Raw genomic sequence first — 22,430 nt, 5'->3', positions numbered from 1 at the left:
AAATGATTTATTTATATCCTGCTTTTACCATGGCCATTCAAAACATGAATTTAAAACAGGCAGGGGAAAAACGCACCAGTCAGTTATAAATATCAAAAAAATAAGTTACCACGTTAAAAACAACACTGAATCAAAACAACTTAAAACCATTTTAAAAACTTGATGAGGAGAAAAAGTACAACCCAGCCACTTGAAAGAACCTGCTGCAACAGCTATCAGTTCTCCTTATAGGTGGGTTGGCTCCAGCCTCTTGATTGTTTTGGTTGTCCTTTTCTAAACTTTTTTCCAGTTTTGCAATATAATATCCTCCAGTAGCAAGCAGATCTGTCCCCAGTATTCCAAGTGGAGTCTCTATCAGTTTGCGAAGCAGCTTTCATAACGAACAGGGCTTCTACCTGCTTCCGACTTGCTTCCTGTCTTGCTTTGCTGTTCACTCTAGTTAATACCATTTGACAACCCTTTGAAGAGGACTTGGCTTTTGATTCTGCTACCTAGCTCAGAGCTCTGTATCCCAATGACAGTGCCTCGGGGCATTGTATGCCAATGCCACGTTTACTTGGTTTCTGTTTGTCCTGATAGATGGTGTTGAATCCTGATTTCACCCACCTATTGTACTTCAGCAGTTCCTAACAAAGCTGCCAGATATTTCCTTAGCCAACACTCTTCTCAAAACCCACCTTTCTATATTCTTCCATAGAACTATCCATAAAACTAAGTCACATGCCTTTTTTAATCCTTCCCCTTGCTCCTTTTTAACAATACCAAATCCCTCTTTTCCCACAGCTTTGCTATATTCCTTCCTTTATTAGAAGTAGTCCCTGTGAGATATGAGTAGATATTCATGGAGCTATGGGGATGGGAAGTGTCTAAAACTGGTGTGGGGAACCTTTGGCACTCCAGATGTTGCTGAACTACAACTGTGGTCATCCCATTGGCCATCCTTGCTAGGGTCGATGGGAGTTGTAGTTCAGCAACATCTGAAAGCCTCATCAGAGTGATGGATGTGAACAGATGCCTTTCCTTTCTGTAGCTTGTTGTTGTTTAGTCGCTTAGTCGTGTCTGACTCTTCGTGACCCCATCAACCAGAGCACTCCAGGCACTTCTGTCTTCCACTGCCTCCCACAGTTTGGTCAAACTCATGCTGGTAGATTTGAGAACACCGTCCAACCATCTTGTCCTCTGTCGTCCCCTTCTCCTTGTGCCCTCCATCTTTCCCATCCCAGGGTCTTTTCCAGGGAGCCTTCTCTTCTCATGAGGTGGCCAAAGTATTGGAGCCTCAGCTTCACAATCTGTCCTTCCAGTGAGTACTCAGGGCTGATTTCCTTCAGTATGGATAGGTTTGATCTTTTTGCAGTCCATGGGACTCTCAAGAGTCTCCTCCAGCACCATAATTCAAAAGCATCAATTCTTCAGCTATCAACCTTCTTTATGGTCCAGCTTTCACTTCCATACATCCCAGTTGAATTATGGTGCTGGAGGAGACTCTTGAGAGTCCCATGGACAGCAGCTACTTCTCCTTTAAACTCCTTTCCCCACCCCTCCATTAGGGTTTGCTGCAGCAAAGGACCAAAGCAGATTCAGTCACAGATAATGATAGTCATCTAGCGGTGAAGCAATTGGCACATATCAAACCTTTTTTTAAAAAGTATGCATTTCCTTTTGATTTTAAATTGTGCTTTCACAATTGGTTCCCAAAACGCTTTATGTTGGGCCTCAGTGGTAGAGGGCAAGGAGGAAAACTGAGGGCAAGGATATGAAGACTGGGGATATGTGACAAAAAGGGGAGGAGTAACTTTGACCGCAGGGATAGTCAGCAATGCAAAGCAGCAAAACACCACCCACTGACAACTGGAAGTGCTTCTTAGCTCACCTTTTTGACCTTTGTGAGAGAGCTGCTCTGAAAAAACTCACAGCTCCAAAGTCTGTATTTGCTGCCAAGATTTGTGGATCTACCCAATATAATGCGGCCTGCATAAATGGTTCTAATATGTAAGCTGGTGCTTAAGATAAAATCTAATTAGTGTGAGACAAGGCAGATGGTGATTTTGAAAATCCAATACTGGAATATTCAAAACACATTATTGCCATATTGCAGGAAAGGCAGAAGACATCATTCAGTAATTTGGTAAATAAAACAATCTGCAAGTAATTTTAGCTTTGGAATTCCCATGTCAAAGAAGATCAGATGAGTTTATATCTTGGAAATAGTGTCAGATTAGCAGCGTTCTTACCCTCTCTCCTTTAAAATGTCATTATCAAAATTGTAGTGTAGCATAGCCCTGATATCTATTTTTATCCCAATGGTTAGCATGTGAGCTGTCTAGATTTCATTTAATTTGCATGGTTTAGATACATTAAAATGACTATTTGTGTCTGTATTGCCTCAGGCTTTTTAAATCAGGGACACACACATTGCATATCCACTTCCCCTTTGGAGACACTTGGTAGCACCAGCCTTTTTCTTCTGTTGCATTAAGACCCGACATCATTAGATAATAATGGCAGATATATGTTTCATTTAAGCCTTATAGCAGCTCTATAATGCAGGCCTGCCACAAGGAATCGAGCACATTGTGCTCTTAAAATTTATCCAACTGCAGTATCAGAACCGTTGATAATGCACCTCCTGAAATCATATGTTTTGCCATTTAGGGTAACTCATGCTTGCCAGTTGTTATTTTTTTAGCTTGCTTTGCCAATTACTTTTTGCAAAAGGCTATGTAATGGGCATTTTGATTAGGCTATAGAGAGTATAAAGTATTGTGCAAAACATGGCAAACATTTAAGTATATTAGATCGCAATTCTATACAGTTACCTAGGAGTAAGTCGCATTGAACTGACATATATAGGATTGCATTGATAATAAATTAGATTTATTAAGAGGGTGGAATTGACTCTTGGCATTCAGTGATATGTTACAATCCAAAATATAAGCTATACTAGCAATCATAAGTTTACCCAACATAGTAAAAATTCTCACTTAACACTAGAATTATTTATATTGATATAGCAGTGCAGATGAAGGGGAAGATAATTGATCTGATACTATGAAGGAATAAACACTGAAAATTGTTATAATCCTTAAAGTGTTTTAGAGTACAGTGGTACCTCGGTTTTACGAACTTAATCCGTTCCGGAAGTCCGTTCTTAAACCAAAACTGTTCTTAAACCGTGGCGTGCTTTCCCTAATGAGGCCTCCTGTCGCCGGTGCCCTTCCACTGTTCGGCTTCTGTTTGTAGACCGAGGTAAATTTCACAAACCGGGACACTACTTCTGGTTTTGCAGAGTTTGTAAACTGAATAATTCGTAAACAGGGCTGTTCTTAAACTGAGGTAGCACTGTAATTAGAGTAATTTACAGATAAATCTAATGGTTTGCAATAAAATTTTATAGGATATGCTGTTACATTGTGCCTTGCTTTTTTGTAACTAAGTCCATGGTACATTTGATCCTAGAGTTACAGGATTTGACACTAGAATTTTAAAATGCTTTTTATAACTGAGGGAGCATTTAAGCTGCAATTCAGATAAAGAAAAGAAAAGTTCAATGAATCAGTATTTCCAAGCTGATATATATGAATGCATTCTAAGGCAACAGCTTACTTCAACGGCACTGTTCTTCTGAAGGCAGTCACGGAATCACCTGTTCTATATTTTTCAAGAATTATGACCTAATAAAAGTGATTCAACCGTACTTTGGAAGATCTTTATAACTGAAACTGGGTATAATATAAGCAGGTTTTCTGTTCTGAAACATTAAAGTGCTAGTAGCCTTTTTTATTTGTTCTGTGACTGAACAACCGTATTGTTCTCTGGTTTACGGAAAAAAAATGTGTCACAGAACTCACTCATAAGGTAGTTATTTATTAGTCCCTGTCCTTGATAAAAGAAAACCTTTTATTTTATAGTTAGCTTGCTGAATTTAATAACTCTTTTCAACCCATTATGTTTGATATAGATTTGCCTTTCGTAAATAATAATAAAAATTCTATAGTACAATTGAACACCTCCCACCACTTCTGAGGCTTTGAAAATAAAAATCCACACCATCTAGTAGTTAAATCCTGAATTAAACCATTTTACTTCTGAAAACTAGCTCTCTCTATATGCAGAGTTACATAGGGTTGAATCAAATTGTGCCCTCCTACTTGTGGAGTTGCTTTTGATCCAGCTGGTGCCTCCACTAATGGAAAAGAGGACGACAAGTCCCCAGTGCTGCCTAAAAATCTTCTTCAGAGAGCTCAGGGACCCTGCCTACAGAGCAGTATGGAAGGTGGTGTAGAGGTTGCAAGGAGAAAGGAGGAATTAGCAAAACAAATTCCTCTCTTCCTCTTCTCTTAGCAGAGGTGCCCATTGGATCAAAAGAGTACAGTTGCATTTCAGCCCCATAATTTCAATATAAGCTCTGAGAATAAAGGACACCTGCCACCTAATGAAGCTTCCATGCCTCTAGAAATGAGAGAAGGGCTGCAGCTTATTGCATCTGGGTGGGCTGCCCACCTGCAGGCTCCATCCAAACAGAAGCCCACAAAGACCTAGCTTGCTGCCAGAGTTATGGTATGCTCGCAAGGGATCTTGTCCATTTGGGTCTTTGCCAGGGCCTCACCAACATTTCCATCCTGGGATGGATCTACAAATGGGGAGGAAACCGCTAAAAATATGTCACAAATTAAATGGTTATAACAAAGGGGAGCTATGTAAAAAATCACATAGAATATCTTTTTGCTCTCTGGTGCCATCTGGTGTTATAACAAATTCAAAACATTGTTGTTGTTTTACTAATGTAGTGAAGTCCCTGATTATTGTAAAATAAAGGTAAAGGTAAAGGACCCCTGGACGGTTAAGTCCAGTCAAAGGTGACTATGGGGTTGCGACGCTCATCTCGCTTTCAGGCTGAGGGAGCCGGCGTTTGTCCACAGACACCTTTCCAGGTCATGTGGACAGCATGACTAAACCGCTTCTGGCACAACGGGACACTGTGACGGAAACCAGAGCGCACGAAAACACCATTTACCTTCCTGCCACAGCAGGACCTATTTATCTACTTTTATTTATTTATTTACAGTCCTCTGTGTGCCAAGAGCGGTTTAGTCATGCTGACCACAAGACCCAGAAAACTGATTGTGGACAAACGCCTCGGCCTGAAAGCGGGATGAGCGCCACAACCCCATAGTTGCCTTTGACTGGACTTAACTGTCCAGGGATATTTTACCTTTTTACCTATTGTAAAATTCTTAGCAACATTGCTTAGAATCATAAGTGTCAACCAAGGGTCATCTCTTTCAACCTCCTCCAATGCAGGGATCCTGCCCGCAGCTGTCCCTGGGTTGGTTCAAACTACCAACTTTCTGATTAACAGCCAGACACACTGACCTATTGCTCCACCTTTTTATGATAACTGCACTTCAAACGGACCTGTTTAAAAGACATGCTAGTAAGGTGTGGTGCAGATGTGCTTGCTGATATGTTGTATGTGTCCAGAAGCCATAAGATGCACACTTTTGCATTGTCTCTTTTCTGTATTGTTCTTTACCCATGCTGTAAAGTCTACTCGAGTCGCCTCAGTATGGCATCATAGTGGTCTAGTTTCACTAGAGACTGGGACTTGCTTACTCTAAACTAGATGCATGTTCTATGCCACATAGGTACCACCCTTTTCCCTGCCCTTGGTTCTGGTTTGGCAGTATAAAGGAAAGTAGAATATGTAGCTAGCTAGGGCAAAACTCACTGGGATTTTCCAGTACAGACCCTATTAAAATTGGCTAAAGTTTTAAAATGCAATGGATATGTTCTTACTCAGCTGTACTTTTCAGTGTGGCTCACACAAGGAAACTTCTTGATAGATTTTGCACACCGGCATTATAAATTACTTTCAAGTCAGTGTGGTTTCTTGTTAGAGCAAGTTTTAAGATTAAATAAAGTGAGAGAATATAGTGTACTGCTTCATTAAGTACTGCTTAATTTGCTAATATATAGGGTTCATTTAATATTAAATCACATTGTACATTTGATGGGGGCGGGGGTTGTTCTATGACAAATCCACTGAAATTAATTTTCCAGTTACTGATGAAAATTTATACACCAGAGTGTGGCTGGAATTAGTATTCTTACAGACTAATAATTTATGGAAACAGAAAATGACAAATCGACAGCGATAGATCTGAAAGTTTTGTGAGAAGGCTAAATTTAATCTTATATGTATGGCTGGATACACAAGATCTTGATGGGTTAAATGGTGGATAAAATTGTAATATTCATTGCATTGGAATGCTCTTAGAGGGTAAATGTAGCAATGCATTAAAGTAATTACTCCATGATCTTTAGCACGAGTGAGTTAAAGGTCATTTTTGTACTCCAAGTACATTATTAACTATTAAGGTTAATATGTATACTGATACTTTTGACTATTGAGGAAAAGGTTCTCTATATATTTTTAAACCAAAGTAACATTTAGCTTCTTTTCTTTAAACAAACTAGAGAGGAAGACAGATACTTGTGCCTTGCCGATATTGTGATACTTCCCAAATGGCTGGGATCTTAAAATTAATACAAGACTCAGTGTGTTCACAATAGCTAAACTATTTCCGGTTACTCGTGGTATTTGACATACGTTAAGTCCAAGATACCATGATGAGTAGAAAACTCTGAAAGGAGAATGCTTGTACATCCTTCAAAATAGGGAACTCAGATTGGCAGCCAGAATGATTACTTGCGTGCGAGCTATGAAATTGTAATTTGACACACACATCCCAAGGTGCTTTGATCACTTCCAAAATCTGAAATGAAAACTTCTTGGAAATCTTATCTCAAAAAAGATAGCTAGAAGTGCACTCCAACATTGGTGAGGTACTGTATTTCCCCGAAAAGCTTAAATTTGGCACACATTGTCGAAGAGACCCTAATTAATAGATAAGACCGAAACTGTACATATTTGCACTTAAAAATTATAAGGTCGTGAACTGTATGTCATAACAAGTTAGCATTCCAACACAACGCATATGAACTGGAAGGTTGTGCTGTGAAAGTCCTGCACATGCTTGAAATGAAATATTTAATTTTTGCTTCTTGGTGGCTGAAAATATGATTCTTTCTTTTTAACAGTCATCAGACGCAGACAACCTGCTGGGATCACCCTAAAATGACCGAACTGTTCCAGTCATTAGGTAAGTGCACTTCTCTTTTGGTAAAACTAAGTCACAAAGAGTCTATCTGATAGGTGGTCAAAGTGTTTATTGCTAAACGTAGGATTTCACTGAATGTGCAGATAGGGGGTAATGCACAGTACATAAAATGTTATTGGTACCGGTTACAAAATGAATGTTGTGTGGGCATGGCATATTGTTTATTTACTAAGGCCTCATACAATGCCCATGAAAGGTCTTAGCTGGCAGGCACACTTGTGTTAGGGCATCTCTGTATTTTGCTGCATGAAAGCTATAGGTTCCAGGCACAGACAGTGAAAGTTTTGGTAGAACTTTTAAAAATGTTTCACAGGTGTTGTCATCTCTTCCACTATTTTGACTGGAAACAGACATTCATATCAATTTAGCTTGATATAAAGTACTGCTTCCCTTCCCCCCTTTTTTGTCTCGAGTGTGTGTGTGTTCATGCATGTGTGCACGTGTTTTAACTGACAACAAATTCATGACGACATGACATCGAACAAAATGGTTCCGTATAATACTCTTACATTTCTGCCCTTTGCCATTTTTTCAGCTGACTTGAACAACGTGCGCTTTTCTGCTTATCGCACAGCCATCAAAATCCGGAGGCTACAGAAGGCATTGTGCTGTAAGTTTACTTCTCAAAGCTCATTATTTTTTCAGCAAAGAGATTTAGCGGATCCTCCTCCTCAAAGGAACTGATAACCAAAGACAGATTCATACTTCCAGTTTGCTGATTGTGGTCACCTGTAGTATGGGTTGTTGAAAATCAGTATAGTTAATGGACAAGTTAGCATAATGGCATCTCTCTTATCTTTTCAGAACTAACATTCTTGTTGGGAAGCAAAATTATATGAGCTGAATGAATGAGTATTTGTAAAAAGCAGTAAAGAACAGTGAAAGATCCAGACCAATAAATGATTGCAGTACAGTGGTACCGCTTGTTACATACGTTTCAAGTTACATACGCTTCAGGTTACAGACTCCGCTAACCCAGAAATAGTACCTCAGGTTAAGAACTTTGCTTCAGGGTGAGAACAGAAATTGTGCTCCAGCAGCAGGAGGCCCCATTAGCTAAAGTGGTGCTTCAGGTTAAGAACAGTTTCAGGTTAATAACACACCTCTGGAACGAAATAAGTACTTAACCTGAGGTACCACTGTACTCATAGAAGAGCTGCAGATGTGGGCTTTAAATGCTTTTAGGAATTATTATTTTTTAACTCCCTGAATGTACAAAACTTATTCTTCCATGTCCTGACAGCGATGTGACACCAGAAATTTTTACCAATTTAAAGTTCTCAGCTGCTTCGATCCTTGAAAATTTCACCTCCACTTGCTTTCATCACAATTCCTTAGATTAATTAACATCATTTAACATTGGTGATCTATGCATCCAATCAGGGGCTTTGATTTGTGTATCGCTTAGCCAGCCCAGGAGAACTGAGCCATGAAAAACTATTTAACGGTAAACTTCAGCTATAGTTTGTTTTCCCCCAAGAGATGTTTCAGTGTATTTCTTTACTCTCTGGGGTTGATTTTTTAAATATTTTTTTTTAAAAAAGGACACCAGTTGAACTAAAAGAAGTCGTGGCAAAAGGCTAATAGTGTTTGCCACTTTCATCTCCTTTTCAGTCTGCCCACCAGATTCAACCCTAAAGTTCTTATGAGAGAATATTCAGCTAAGCCTTAAACAATAGATAATACAGTGGTACGTCAGGTTACAAACACTTTGGGTTACAGACTCCGCTAACCCATAAGTAGTACCTTGGGTTAAGAACCTTGCCTCAGGGTGAGAACAGATATCGCGCGCCGGTGGCAGGAAGCCCCATTAGGTAAAGTGGTACCTCAGGTTAAGAACGGTTTCAGGTTAAGAACGGACCTCCGGAACGAATTAAGTTCGTAACCAGAGGTACCACTACTGTATGTGTATTGTCTGTGATTTTATGCATTGGCTAATGGGAATTCAGGCATGAGACTCTTCAAACGTTTAAAAATTATGGAAATCTGTGCGTAGTTTTGTCCTACAATGTAAGGAGGGATGGAATTTTCTGAAAAACTTGGATGTCAAATTTATCGACACAGATTCCCCCCCTTTACTGTCTTAATTCCTTGATCTTGATGAAAAGTGAGTTATTTTCCCCGACTTAGCTAAAAAGATGAACAATTCTTGCATACTATATGCATTATTATAAGAATCCTTATAATGTAATATTATACACATATCTCCAAGTTTTCTATAGTTGTGAGCACATAAACAGATACATAATAAGTATACAACCATATAAAATACTTACATATTAATACTTATAAAATTATGGTGCAGAAATATAGTTCAAGGGGCTTTATTCTTTATGTAGGTAGGTATTATGCATATGTATGTATGCATAATATATACAGCTTCTTTGTACATAATATTATGTATAACTAGCTGGTCCTTTTTAAAAAAAACAAAAACCACCAATGTAGCAGTGGCTTGGGCATAAGTGAGTGCTCAATGCAAGTGGCAGTCTGATGTGGGCAAAGCTCAATTGGGTTGGAACCATCAAATTCTCTGCCTAAAATCACTTAAAACAGATTTCTCCTCAACCCCTCTTTGTATGTAAGATGAGGGGAAATCAAAAGCAGCCTAGTGGATGAGTCTGACTGATCAGCTTCTGCACCTCTAGTAAGCAGGTTCATATAGGAGAGCTGCTCTTCATGTTGTGATTGCTTCACTCAAGCATTCTTTTGTGAAGTAGAATGGCACTGAAGCCAGCTGAAAGGCAAGTGTCTGAAGAAGGGAAAAAACCGAAGCGAAGTCAGTGGAGAGATAACTCAGGCACTGTTCAGTGGGTTAGTAGTAGCACTTTTATTTTTAGTCCTCTCCCAAAAACCTCAATGTTTGCACAATTCAGCTGACAAGTTACTGGAAATCTCTCTAGTGCTGATGAGGTGCAGAATGACTACAAATGACTCAGCTGAAAAATCCTAGTTTGCAGTCTGCCTTGCCAAGTCCAAACACAATTTTGTCTCTTAAGCTAATCCACCTGCAACTGAAATGCTAACCTGTGAGTTTGTATTCCTTTTTACTATTAAACAGCTTTGAAAGTAAAATACCCTACAGTCTCTATTCAGAAATATGCAGCTTCCTGTGTAATAAGATCCTGCATTTACTTAATTCAAAATTCAACAGTGTATGAGCCTTGAGAAAATACTACTTTGTTCAGCCTTTAGCAAAACACCTGACAAATAGCAATTTTCTGTCCTTGCTTTGCAAAGTGTTGCCTTGATGGCCTCTCATGTAGAAAGGAACAAGTTTTTTTGTGTGTTTTTTTTTGCTTTATATCATCAGAGGGCAATGAAAGAAAGTTAAGAACCTCTAGAGGTTTCTCTATCCTTAAATTTGGACAAGCAGGTAGTCGAAATTTCTATGCCTTGTCCTTATGTACCATCCAAGCCAAGCTGTCATACAGCTTCCATTTAAAATTGGAAATCATTTCCCATAATTTAAATGCAGATAGTCTCTAAAGATGTCAGGCTATATAACACTTCAGCAGGGCTAATGCACTAAGGCAAAGAGAGTGTCAGATTGAATCACTTGAAATAGAAGGCCATCATCTGACTGTTAGATGTGACAAATTGCTGTCACAGCTTAACGGTGGCAAACTGTAAAGGCCTTTTGGGGGAAAACCACAAGGACATGTCTGAAGTTTGTGTCTTAGGGCCTTTGCCAATGTAAGGCGCTCCAGTAGAATGCTTTTCAAATTGTAAATGTGGAAACCATTAATTACTGCCCATCCATCTAGATTTTCCAAAAGAGACTATTTAGCAGGAAAAGAAAGGAATTTAGTTGCAGATATTTTTATTTTTCTGGGGGAGGGGTACAGAAAACCCTATACATTAACATTTCCAGCATAAATTAACATTTCCTGCATAATAATTTTGTTTCTTTTGTACCTGATAGGAATCATTATAGTCTCTTGAAATACTGTGATAGCCAAGCTATAGTCTATTTAACATTTAATAGGATTAATTTGGCACTGTGAAGCCATAAATATGAGGAAAAATGATGTAGAAATCAAATATTATGGCTTGTAGGCATTGACAGCCTTAACCTCCGCGAATTTGTCTAAAGTTCTTTTAAAGCCATCCAAGTTATGGCTATCGCTACATCTTGTGGAAATGAATTCCAAAATTTAACTATGTGCTTTGTGAAGAAAGCTTCCTTTTTTGAACCTTTTCCAGCTCTTGTGTCTTGCAGGTTGGGCAGGATGAGGCTGGAAATTGTTTTAATTCAAATCAGAGACGAATTTTGAGGTTTGTAGACTTGCCCTTCCTTTTGTGAGCCTCTAAAGTTAATTTTGAAGCCTGAGCTCAGAGACCTTCAGTGATATCCAGCTTTCTAGGTCCAGATCAAACTTAATGGCTATATTTAGCGTGACTAGACAGTGACGGACTTCTAAGCATTTACAAGGTCAGTGGAAGGCGCCTACAAGGAGAATAGCTTGACAATGACTCGGCAAACAGACCAAGCCATACACTGAAAGGGAAAGGAAACAAACCTTTAAAAAACAGGAGAGAGTTACTGCTAATTTCGTATCTGAGATGACAGCTGGTCAGTACCTTATTTAGCAAGAAGTCCCAGGTGGTCCCCAGACCATTTCTGACTCTTGCCCAGGAGCAATTCAGTGTGAATTTATTTGCTAATGGGGAGAAGATGAGGAGCATCAAGGACATCTTTTATTGTGTTACTATTTTTGTATTATTATGACATGTGTGCATACTGGGAATTGGAGGAAGAGGAATCGAAACCTGTCTCCTGAGACTTACATAGCTCAACAGAAAGGGACTCGTCTGCATTTTTCATAGATAAGGAAATACAAGAAGTGGCATTCTAGCTGTTACCACAGCCATATTGTTTGTGGTATCTGTTATTCCCCAGCCTTCCATATCCTGTTCCCTATGTATTACAAATTACTCTGCCCTGTTATTGTCCCCTCCCCCCTGAGACAGACAATAATTTATAATTCACTCTAGAATTGTCAGTCTTCCTTTCCTTCAGAATGATAGCTTACAGTGTTAATTCACTTCTGATTCTGCCTGCAAAAAAATAATTTGCAGGAAATGAAATTTTAACTTGCTCATTGTACATATACAGTGAAAAGAATGCCAAGAAACTGCCACGGTTTGCTAAATTTTCAACCATTTCTAGTGAAAGATGTCTCTAAAGATTATGCTTCCATTTGGCTTTCAGCTTAAACTCTTTTTATGCCCATGAAATGTCTGTCTCCATAACTTAAGACTACTTGGGGAAAAATTCACGATCAGCTATTTTCCTTCTATCTCATTGTCTAGATGATAATTAGTTTCCCATAATCACTGTTGTAACTGAGTGTGCTTTTTGGAACTGGCACATATTCTTGTCATCATTCAAGACAGGAATTCATAGCAGAAATGTGATCTTCCATGAGGGATGCCTGTCAGTGCATATGGGCATGTTTCCATTATTGCTCTTTGTAGATCGTGAAGGGATTTTAAATGATACCTTAATCTGCATGTTCTGCCCAGAATTGTTAAGTGCAAATAGAATGTAGTAAGATTATTCCTAGTCAGGGCACTTTAAATCATCTTGATATAATGCTTGCATGTACTGGGAAATTCTCATCTCTACCCTAACAGAATTCTTGGTTCCAACTGCAAATCTGTAAATATTGCCTGAATACTCAGGCTTTTCATCTGGTACCAGCATTATGGTTAAAGACAGAAGAGTATGCATGCATTCACTGTATGTATGTATGTAGTTTAGAAATTTTTATTCCACTCTTCAAGCAATAGCCTCTCAGAGTGGCTTAATGTTTACAAAATTCTTCAGCGATCAGAAGGCTTTAAAAGTTGGTGGATACATTCAGCACCAGCCCCTGAGAATGACTGTAGTTTTGTCTGGTATTACAGTGGTACCTCGGGTTAAGTACTTAATTTGTTCTGGAGGTCCGTACTTAACCTGAAACTGTTCTTAACCTGAAGCACCACTTTAGCTAATGGGGCCTCCTGTTGCCGCCGTGCCGCCGGAGCATGATTTCCGTTCTTATCCTGAAGTAAAGTTCTTAGCCTGAAGCACTATTTCTGGGTTAGCGGAGTCTGTAACTTGAAGCGTATGTAACCCGAGGTACCACTGTACATGCATAACCACTCTGAGCATAGCTTATCTGGAAAGGTGGTATGTGTGTAAAAGCACAATGGCATGCATGACTGAAGTTGGGAGGACATGGATGGCACAACATCATGACTCAAGTGTTCCCTATAGCAAACAAAGGATTTATGTATTTACAAAGCAAATGCCTTTGAACAGTTAAATGCTGACTGTTCATGTACGGATTCTCATTTAACATACCATGCTGCAGAAGAAATTCTTAGGAAATGCTTTTTAACAGTCTGAACCCATAAGAGTCTACCTGACCTGTAAGATCAGCACCGGCTTTCAGGTCCAGTATGAAAACTCTAATATTAGTGAGTAAAAGGGACAGGGCTTTCTTTTCTTTTCTTTTTCTTTTTTTGGAGCGGGGCGGTTTCCACATCTCTGGAATAACCTCCCCAGGGAAGTGTTGAGGAAATATCAGGGTTCAATACTCAATAACCTGTGGGTTAAGCCTGGACAGCCAATAAAATCCAGACTCCAGCAAAACGGGATGTTTATTTAAGCATTACAAGGTCGGTGCAACCAGGGCTGTCTTTACCCGGGGGTGCAAGGGGTGTCGGGCACCCAGGTGCTGAATTCTGGGGGGTGCCAGGTACCCACCGCTGAAGCCGCCTAAGTGTATTGTACTGAGCTGCTATGCGACAGCGGGGTCAGCGGCACCTTTGACACCACTGATCTCACACAGGTTTTAGAAAAGCTGGTTTTAAACAAAATAACCCCCCCAAAAACCTCATTTTTGAGCCGTGCAGGCGTGAGCGCTATCTATCAAATGATAATAGTGACTTAAGCATAATAAAAGGGCTAAACTAAATTGGGGGCTAAACTAAATTTGGGGGCACTGGGCAGATCTTTGCCCCCTGGCGGTGCATATGCTAAAGACGGCCCTGGGTGCAACACAACTTCAACCAGCAAGTAGTGGTGGGTGACACACCAAATATGAAAATAGCGCTAGCTTTATGCACTTCCAAGCAAAGGTGCCATTAAGCTTATATATGGCAAGACTTCCTTCTACTAGCTTCTACTTCTACAAGGCATAGCAACTTTCTTCTGACTTCCTTATCTCTTCCCGTACAGTAGTTTCTAATAACAAACTCCTCCTCACGTGCTACTTCATCCTTCTCACGGCTCTCTTGCAAGCACAACCTTCACATTTCAGCCTTCACTTGGTTAGCCCTTCTTGCACACATTTCAATTTCATTCTATAATTTCAATAATTTCTCTGACAGAAGCACAAATTGCCCACTCTTTGCAGGCCTTTATGATAATTTTAAAGACTTGGGTCCTTCACTGTGTGTTTGATTAACTTAACACACTCTGCCTTCAACTGACATTTTAGCTACTAACTTATTTGTAATTTTAAGGATCATGTATTGAATGATATTTTTTGTTTTTATGGTTTCATTATTTAATCTGTATTTTAAAATGTGTTGCAATCTGCTTCATGAGGGATTTTACCATGAAAAATTGGCCAGAAATCTATTACATACCAGAAAATTAATAATACAACCATAGATTAAGAGCTAAATAAACACATCACATATTATAATAATTTTTCTTTTAAAATTAGAGATAGATTTTGGATGCCCTGGTGTGTCAATTGATTCTTTTGTATAAAAGTTTTAAATATATATATATATCTCAAAATATAATGTCATTCATTAAATCATCTCTGCTTGACTATTTTGCCAGTGGACTTGTTGGACTTAAATACAACAAATGAAGCTTTCAAGCAGCACAAGTTGACTCAAAATGACCAGCTCCTTGGTGTTCAGGATGTAGTCAGCTGCCTCACTACGATTTACAGTGGAATGGAAGAGAAGCACAAGGAGTTGGTGAATGTTCCAGTGTGTGTAGATATGTGTCTCAACTGGCTGTTGAATGTTTATGACACGTAAGTATGAGATGTCAGGCAGTAAATAAACATTGCTCATAATGCTGCACTGCTACATCTGCATGTACAACAGTGACTCACTGAGACTAAAACTCAGACCTGGTATTAGTTCAGGCTTAAGGCTCTGTGCTGAGAATACCCAGGAAGCACATCTTATTTTAGGCTGCATTTGCATGGCAGTTTATACCATTTTCTTGATGTTTCACTAACTGTTAATTTTCGGATTGTATTTGAACTTTCACATGATGTAAAAGCCACTTCTGTAAATAGAACATCGCACAGGTTTGGTGCTCCCTGCTGTGTTATTTGCAAATCATTTTTTTCCTAGAAGCAAAACAGAAGAGGGAGAGGTAAGTTGCCTTGCATGTGTGTTCACACAGCAAAGTTCCTTTTCTGCCTCCAACCAAAGCAGAATAAAAGGCAATAAAGGAACTTAATCTCCCAGCAGACTTTGGTGAAGTTGAACCATTTAGACTGAAAAGCAGGAAGGTTCTAATCCTAAAGACATTATTCTGGAGGAAAGGTCTACAGAGCTTCCATCAGAATCAGTTGTGGTTACGATTGTCTGTTAAATGCAAGTGCTTCCATTTAATTGGAAATCAATATTCTGTTGGGCTTTGTGGAGTACATCTGCCCCTCTCTTTGTAAGACTTGAGTGATGCATTCTTATTCTGGAATCTACAGCAAAGGAAACTCCCCCTGCCTCCATCAAATAAGTTAGTATTAAATCCACTGAATATTACTATTTCTAATCCGAGCGACTGATGGGTAAGAGAGTCTCTCTTCTTCTCCCACTATTTGCCAAAAGACCAGACAAATAAAACCTTTTAAAATGCAAGAAACAAATCCCAAAGACTATGCATGTACATAAAACACCCACCAGCCTCTACAACTTTTCTTCTATCAAGTTAGGCTTACCGGCCCTTGAGGCCCTGATCCACACTGGCCAGGCTGGGCTTAGTGCGGAAAAATGCATTTCTGTTGTCATATATGGGAAAGGTATGAAACCCCTTCATTTACTGATCTTTCCTTCCCATTGCTAATAATAGCAAACTAGTACTTAACTGAAAAGCTGAAAAGCTTTTGACTTCAGAACTTAGTTATCTTCTATGTAACACTTCCAACATGCCCTTTATTGTGTTTGCCTCTGTGGTTCATACTCTGTTGTGTAATATGAATGACTAATGCACATTTTAATGAGCAACATAGATATTTCACCTTAGCATTTCAATGTGGTAGAAGACTAAACAAGAAATGGACCTTGCATACATGGTTCTGTGCTTACTGAAATCCATATCAGTGTGAATGTACCTGTCATTGCAGTGCGACACTCAACAGGAAAGCAAGAATGATATTCAAGAAATGTGCATGACAGCTTGCATTGTGTGACACACACTGCTACAGTCATTTGCATTTTGTAGAGCATGCTATATGACTTAAGCTCTCAGTTGTAAATGCCTTTATAAGATCTAGCAACATCTGTGTAAGCTACGGGGTAGCTTAATCGTCATGTGACTTACAGTGCATCTATCAATGTGGCCTCTAAAGTCATGATCTATTTATGCATATATTCTGCTTCTAAGCAATAGAATTCAGAATTGCAAATCCTTCAAATGTCAATGACTGCATAATTACTTGAAATCATTGGTCTCTTGTTGCATTTATTCAGAAGTGTTTGGAAGGAATCCTCTATGAAATCATACTTTAACTGATGCCCAGAATCTGTGTAAAGAATGAATATTATTATTATAATAATTTTTAACATGGGCAATCAGAGGATTTATGGTTCATTAACGAAGAAAGTGGGCAGGGAGAACGAAAGCAATTACAGTTTGTGTAAACAGGTTAAATGAACAATTTTTGAAAGGTACTCACTCAGTAGCTAGATAATTGCATTGCACATTTCTCATTTGGTTGTGCTACATCTGTCAGGTATAGACATCTAAGCTAGGGCTCTGAATGTGTGAATTCAGAAGCAATGTGCTGAAATACATAATGTGTCATAGAGAGATATGAAGAAAAGAACTCCAGTTAGAAAAGAACTTTCTAATGGAAAAGCTTGAATTCTTAGAGCAGAGGAAGCATTGGGTTTAAAAGGGAAACTATTTTCATAATAAAAAAGCAAAGATAACCATGTTAGTTCATAAAATTCCATCCAAAATCCAGTTGGGCAATTATTTTAATAAATACACATTTCCCAAGTTCTCCAAAACTCGTCAGATGAAGAATTTTGGAAAACTTGAAAGCCTGCCACACTTTGTGATTGCTTCCAGTGAAGATATTGTCCTCTTGTAGGTTTTAGAGTATTCTCATAGTTTTCTTCTGCATGTCATCCTCTCACTGATTTTAAATGAAACCCACACATATGCTGTTTAAATGTAAGAAACAACATTTTCTAGTTTCACATTCTTGCCTTAATGCATTTTAAGGATTACTGTTGTCATCATGATGTACCATCTCCAGGTGTGAGCTTCTCCCAAGCATCAGGTCGGCCACAGTGAGAACAAGATACAGGAATGGATGGGCCACTGGCCTTTTCTTATATTCTTAGAAGGCTGAGAAATCCTATCTGAAATTCAGGTTCCTATGTCGCACCATCAGAACTTATGGCATGATATAAATTATTTTGATGTAGAAATTGTAAGATTTAAAACTCAATAAAATAAATTAGAAGAGAGCAAGAAGGGAAGAGAGTAGAGGGAAATGCACTCACAGGACTTGATTGACAAATCCATCTTGACAGTGCTGTCATTCCTGATTTCCATGGTGACACTGTATGTGTGAAATTTGAATCTTGGCATTGCTCTAGCTCAAAAACATAAGAAGTTAGCATCTCAAGAGGCCTGCTAGATCAGACCAAAGGCCCATCTATTCCAGCATCCTTTTCCCACAGTGCCCTGTCAGATGCCCATGAGAGAAGCATATAGACAGGATCTGAGCACCACAGTGCTCTCCCACTCATGTTCCTCATCAGCTGATATTCAGATATTCAGCTTGTGCAACTTTACAATCTTGCAAATGGCCTTAGGTTGCCACAAATTCATTACTTAACATTTTTATTGTTCATGTCATTGTTGTATACAATTTTTGAAGTAATTAATGCACCTACAAAAACCATCTGCTTCTCTCATGCTATTGTTAATCTAGAATTTAATTAGCTTCACAGACTGAAGAAACATTTGCTGTTAAGCATGCTTACAGATGTTTATGGCCTTTATAAGATATTAAATGAAAACAATTGACAGGAACACCTATTATCCTTTCTATTTCTGGCACATCAAGAACTGTTTATCCCTCACATTAGGTCAACAAGCAGAACAGAGATGAAATCTAATATCTTTGAACTTTATTTTTTCAAGAACTCAAAGGTTAAATAATTGATTAACATCTGCACTCTAAATAATTTTCAGCATTAAACATAAGCCTATCAATAGTTTATTTCAAATATCTTTTAAGTCTCTAGTTCTGAAAATTCAATATATAGGCAAAGCATGACCTTTACGAATGAGAGGGAACATATGGACCTATTTGACAGAGTTACTATGTTTTGCCATTTTGATAAATTTTGAGTTCTGAGAAAGATTTTTTTTTAGATATTGCAAGCAGACTGCTTTCTAAAAGCTATTAAATTTATTAAGCTGTTGCAGATAGCCAGCTGTGATGTACAACCCACCTGTGTGTTTCTCTGCACCAGGCATAATTTTATGCACCTCTGTCATGCCTTCCCTTCCTCATCTTTTTTCAAAACTAAAAAGTCTAATACACTGTAGCCTTGATCAGAGTTGCTCAAATTGCTTCATTATTTTAGTTGTCTTTTTTCTGTACATTTTCCAGCTTTACAATATCCTTTTTTTGAGATGCAGGACGGACTTTGGTATTTCAGATTTCAGCAGCTCCCAGTGCAAGCCCAATTCTCAACCTCCATTCTGCTCAATTCACTACATCACAGTTGTGATGCCCTGTAGGCTCAGCGCCCGGTGTGGTGGAAGTGGTTGCACTGCCATAAATTCGCCTCTGATTCCAACTGTGGTCACATCATAGATCTGTATAAAGGCATTGTGATATTGGCACTTTTATTTCAGTTCCTTTCCTAATGATTCCTATAGCAGGGACTGGCTCAGCTATATATAGCGCTGAACATCTGTGCAAGATGAAAACGTGACTTTCTAATGAGTAGCTGGCTCTCATATTTTTTAAAAAATACTTTGATGTTGGTAGTCTGCTTTTTGTGAAGACACTAAACATTTTAGTGTTAACTCAGACTAGAATCCACTGCATGTTAATAATAATAATAATAATACTAATAATTTATTATTTATATCCCGCCCATCTGGCTGGGCTTCCCCAGACACACTGGACGGCTTCCCAAAAAATATTAAAATACTGTAATACAGTATTTTACAGAAAAGTCCATGTGATTTACCAAATATATTAGCGAGGTGGAAATTTTGTCCTGTGGGCTTAATTAGAGCTGTGAGGCCATTATCCCTGACCCACACCTGACATCATATGTGGAACAGGTAAGACAATTGGGAACATAGAGTGGCTGCTGAAGGAGTAATTCTGTTCATGGAATGAGCTTGGGTCTAGAAGAAACTTGAGGAAATAGAAGTGGAAGACAATTTTTGCCAATCTACCCTGCAGCCAAAAGCTGTGACCCAAAGCACCTTATTTTGTGAATAAAATTCTGAATCTATTTCAGTATTATTAGTTGTGTTTTGGGGGGGGGGTTTAGATGCAGAGATTGCAATTTGTTTTTGTTTTGGCAACATGCATCAAAACTGGTTTTTTGAAGATCTTTATCAACATTTGTGGAATAGTCTTCTTATGAAGAAAAGGCTACTATTTATGATGATCCTAGACACTTGAATTTGCAATAATTTCCTATGGATTGTGACTTACAAATATTGAGCTATGGCATTTTTAAAACTACACTTTTATATACTTTTAAAAGTAATAATTACATATGTATGTGAAAGAAAAATAATAACTATAAGGACCTTGTGAGTATGGATCAGGATAACATAAAGACTTCACAATCCTGGCTGCTTTTTCTTTAAAGCAGGAAGAAACAAAGAAATCAATAAACCTGAGTAAGAGTGCACAGTAAATCTTGCTTACGAGATGCCAGGATAATTCCATGGAACAGTGTGTCTTGTGTCATTTAAAACAAAGCAATAGTGTGGTGGTGGTATGGATTTAAATACTGATATAACACATCGGTAGGCTTTTATTTTTAATTCATCTGTGCTGTCTGGAAGTATGACAACTTCACCAAGCTAAAAGATGCATTCATAACCAAGTAATTATTTTTGTCATGGTGTTTTACTGCTTGTATAATGTTCCTAGGTTCCAGTTTGTAAAACATTAACAACCTCCAGAATTAGTTATTATTTTTTAAAGAAAATACTTTGTAATGAACTTGTGCTTAGCCAAGAAGTGAGGCTCCAACTCCCCTCCTCCCCATTGATGTTGCTGCATGGGGCTGATGGAAATTGGACTCCAATTGGAAGTTAGAACATCTGTAGGCCCACAGATTCCTCATGTCTGGCACTTATCTATTGGGGAGTTTTTTCAGTTCTGTGGCCTCCGTCCCTGCCATCTGAATCTCCCCCTCCTCCAGCTTTTTTGTAATGTCCAGTGAAGATTTGGACTGAACTTAAAAGTGTTCGAACTAAACATGTCAAACTGCTTTCCCAACTGACGGGAGGGAGGCAGCAGTAAATTACACGAAGTAAGTGCAGTTAACTCTTTATTACAAGGGGGGGGGGACAAGATCTACACAGGAGTGCCAGGAGTACACGAACTCTTCAGGTTGGATAAGCCTTCTAAATATCAGAATGGAACATAGTCGTACCATTGATCCCTCAAGGCCTGTACTAACTGGCAGTGGCTCTCCAAGGTTTCAAAGAGTGACCTCTGCCTGGAGACACCAGGGGTTGAACTTGGAACCCTCTGCGTGCAAAGCAAATGTTCTGCCACTGAGTCGTAGCTGTTCAACAGTTAAATTATGTAGATCACAGGTTCCCAAACTGTGGCCTGTGAACCACCGGAAGTCCTCCAGTTTGATTCAGATGGTCTACAGCAGTGTTTCTCAACCTGTGGGTTCCCAGAAGTTGTTGGACTACAACTCCTATCATTCCTAGCCAGCATGACCAGTGGTCAGGGATGATGAGAGCTGTAGTCCAACAACATCTGGGGACCCACAGGTTGAGAACCGCTGATCTACAGCATGTCTGTGGATTTGTGGCTTAAGATGGGAGATAGAGCACCCATTGAATTGGTTTTTTATATTGACTTTTAATTATATGTTTATTGTTTTTATTTCTAATACTGTATTTTACAGTAATGCAGTTCGCAAAATCATTAAGTGGTCCACCAAGACCATCAGCAATTTTCAGGTGGTCCATGGGGCAGCGAGGTGGGAGAGTTTAGGACCCGCTGGTTTAGATAGTTAATTAGGTAATTGTGAAATATTCAGAAGGTTTAGAAATATGTATCATCTCACTGAAGCAAAGACTGGACTAACTCTCATGCTTGTAGATTTTTGTCCCAGAGGAGGTTGCCCCAAGCAAATCTTCTGTTAATCCCATGTGCTATGTTAACTTTCAAGAGCAATTGTCCTCTCTGTTTCTTAGGTGTTTGAGGAGTATTTTCCTTGCGGCTTTAAAAACACATCCTTTGTAGCCCATTATGCTGCCATTATGTTTTTATAAAAATTGGGCTGCATGAGCCTGAAGTCACACTGCTCAGATAAAAGAGACACTCTGTGTTATCTAATTGCTGCATATGTCTAGCTTTTATGCCCAATTGTACCTATACATCAAAGTGTTTTTAACACAGACTCTGCAAACAATGTTCTGAAAAATATTAATGTATCGCTAGATAACATAACTTCTGTCTGCTACATACTGTGTAATGTGGCTCCCAGCTGCGTGCAACTGTGTATATCCCATTATTAGAGCATGCTGTGATGCTACACTCCTAAACTTCAATATATTATAATTAATATGAAATGTTTATACAGAATGTAAATATTTAGTGCCTGTACTGTGGAATATTTGCAAAGGAGATTCATTGACACGATTAGCAGCTAATGTCTAAGAATTGAAATACACCAGGTGTGCTTGTTAGTTGTTTTAGTGCTGGAATGAAACTACACTACCACCTGCCAAATATTTTAATGTTGCTTTCATAACAG

At 38.8% G+C, this 22,430-nt stretch overlaps 1 protein-coding gene and 1 long non-coding RNA gene across 5 annotated transcripts in view; one reads left to right on the top strand and one right to left on the bottom strand.

Moving 5' to 3' along the window:
- UTRN (utrophin) overlaps positions 1-22,430 on the top strand; it is a gene marked incomplete at its 3' end in the record, with an annotated part of 317,155 nt that overhangs the window by 255,424 nt on the left and 39,301 nt on the right. For all 4 annotated transcript variants that reach the window (XM_081905086.1, XM_081905087.1, XM_081905089.1 and 1 more), the window contains 3 exons: positions 7,102-7,163; positions 7,717-7,791; positions 15,028-15,229. In XM_081905086.1, the coding sequence (XP_081761212.1) occupies positions 7,102-7,163; positions 7,717-7,791; positions 15,028-15,229 (339 nt within the window). The remainder of the gene's footprint in view (positions 1-7,101; positions 7,164-7,716; positions 7,792-15,027; positions 15,230-22,430) is intronic.
- LOC309366568 lies at positions 7,798-22,424 on the bottom strand. The gene is made up of 3 exons (XR_014166792.1): positions 21,087-22,424; positions 17,105-17,212; positions 7,798-7,910 (listed from the first exon to the last, which is right to left on the bottom strand). It is a non-coding gene; the product is annotated as an uncharacterized lncRNA (long non-coding RNA).

The sequence above is a fragment of the Podarcis melisellensis genome (assembly GCF_964234715.1).
Source record: "Podarcis melisellensis genome assembly, chromosome: 3".
Lineage (NCBI taxonomy): Eukaryota > Metazoa > Chordata > Lepidosauria > Squamata > Lacertidae > Podarcis > Podarcis melisellensis.
Note: the sequence above shows the minus strand (reverse complement) of the source record. Positions and strands in the feature narration are given on the sequence as shown.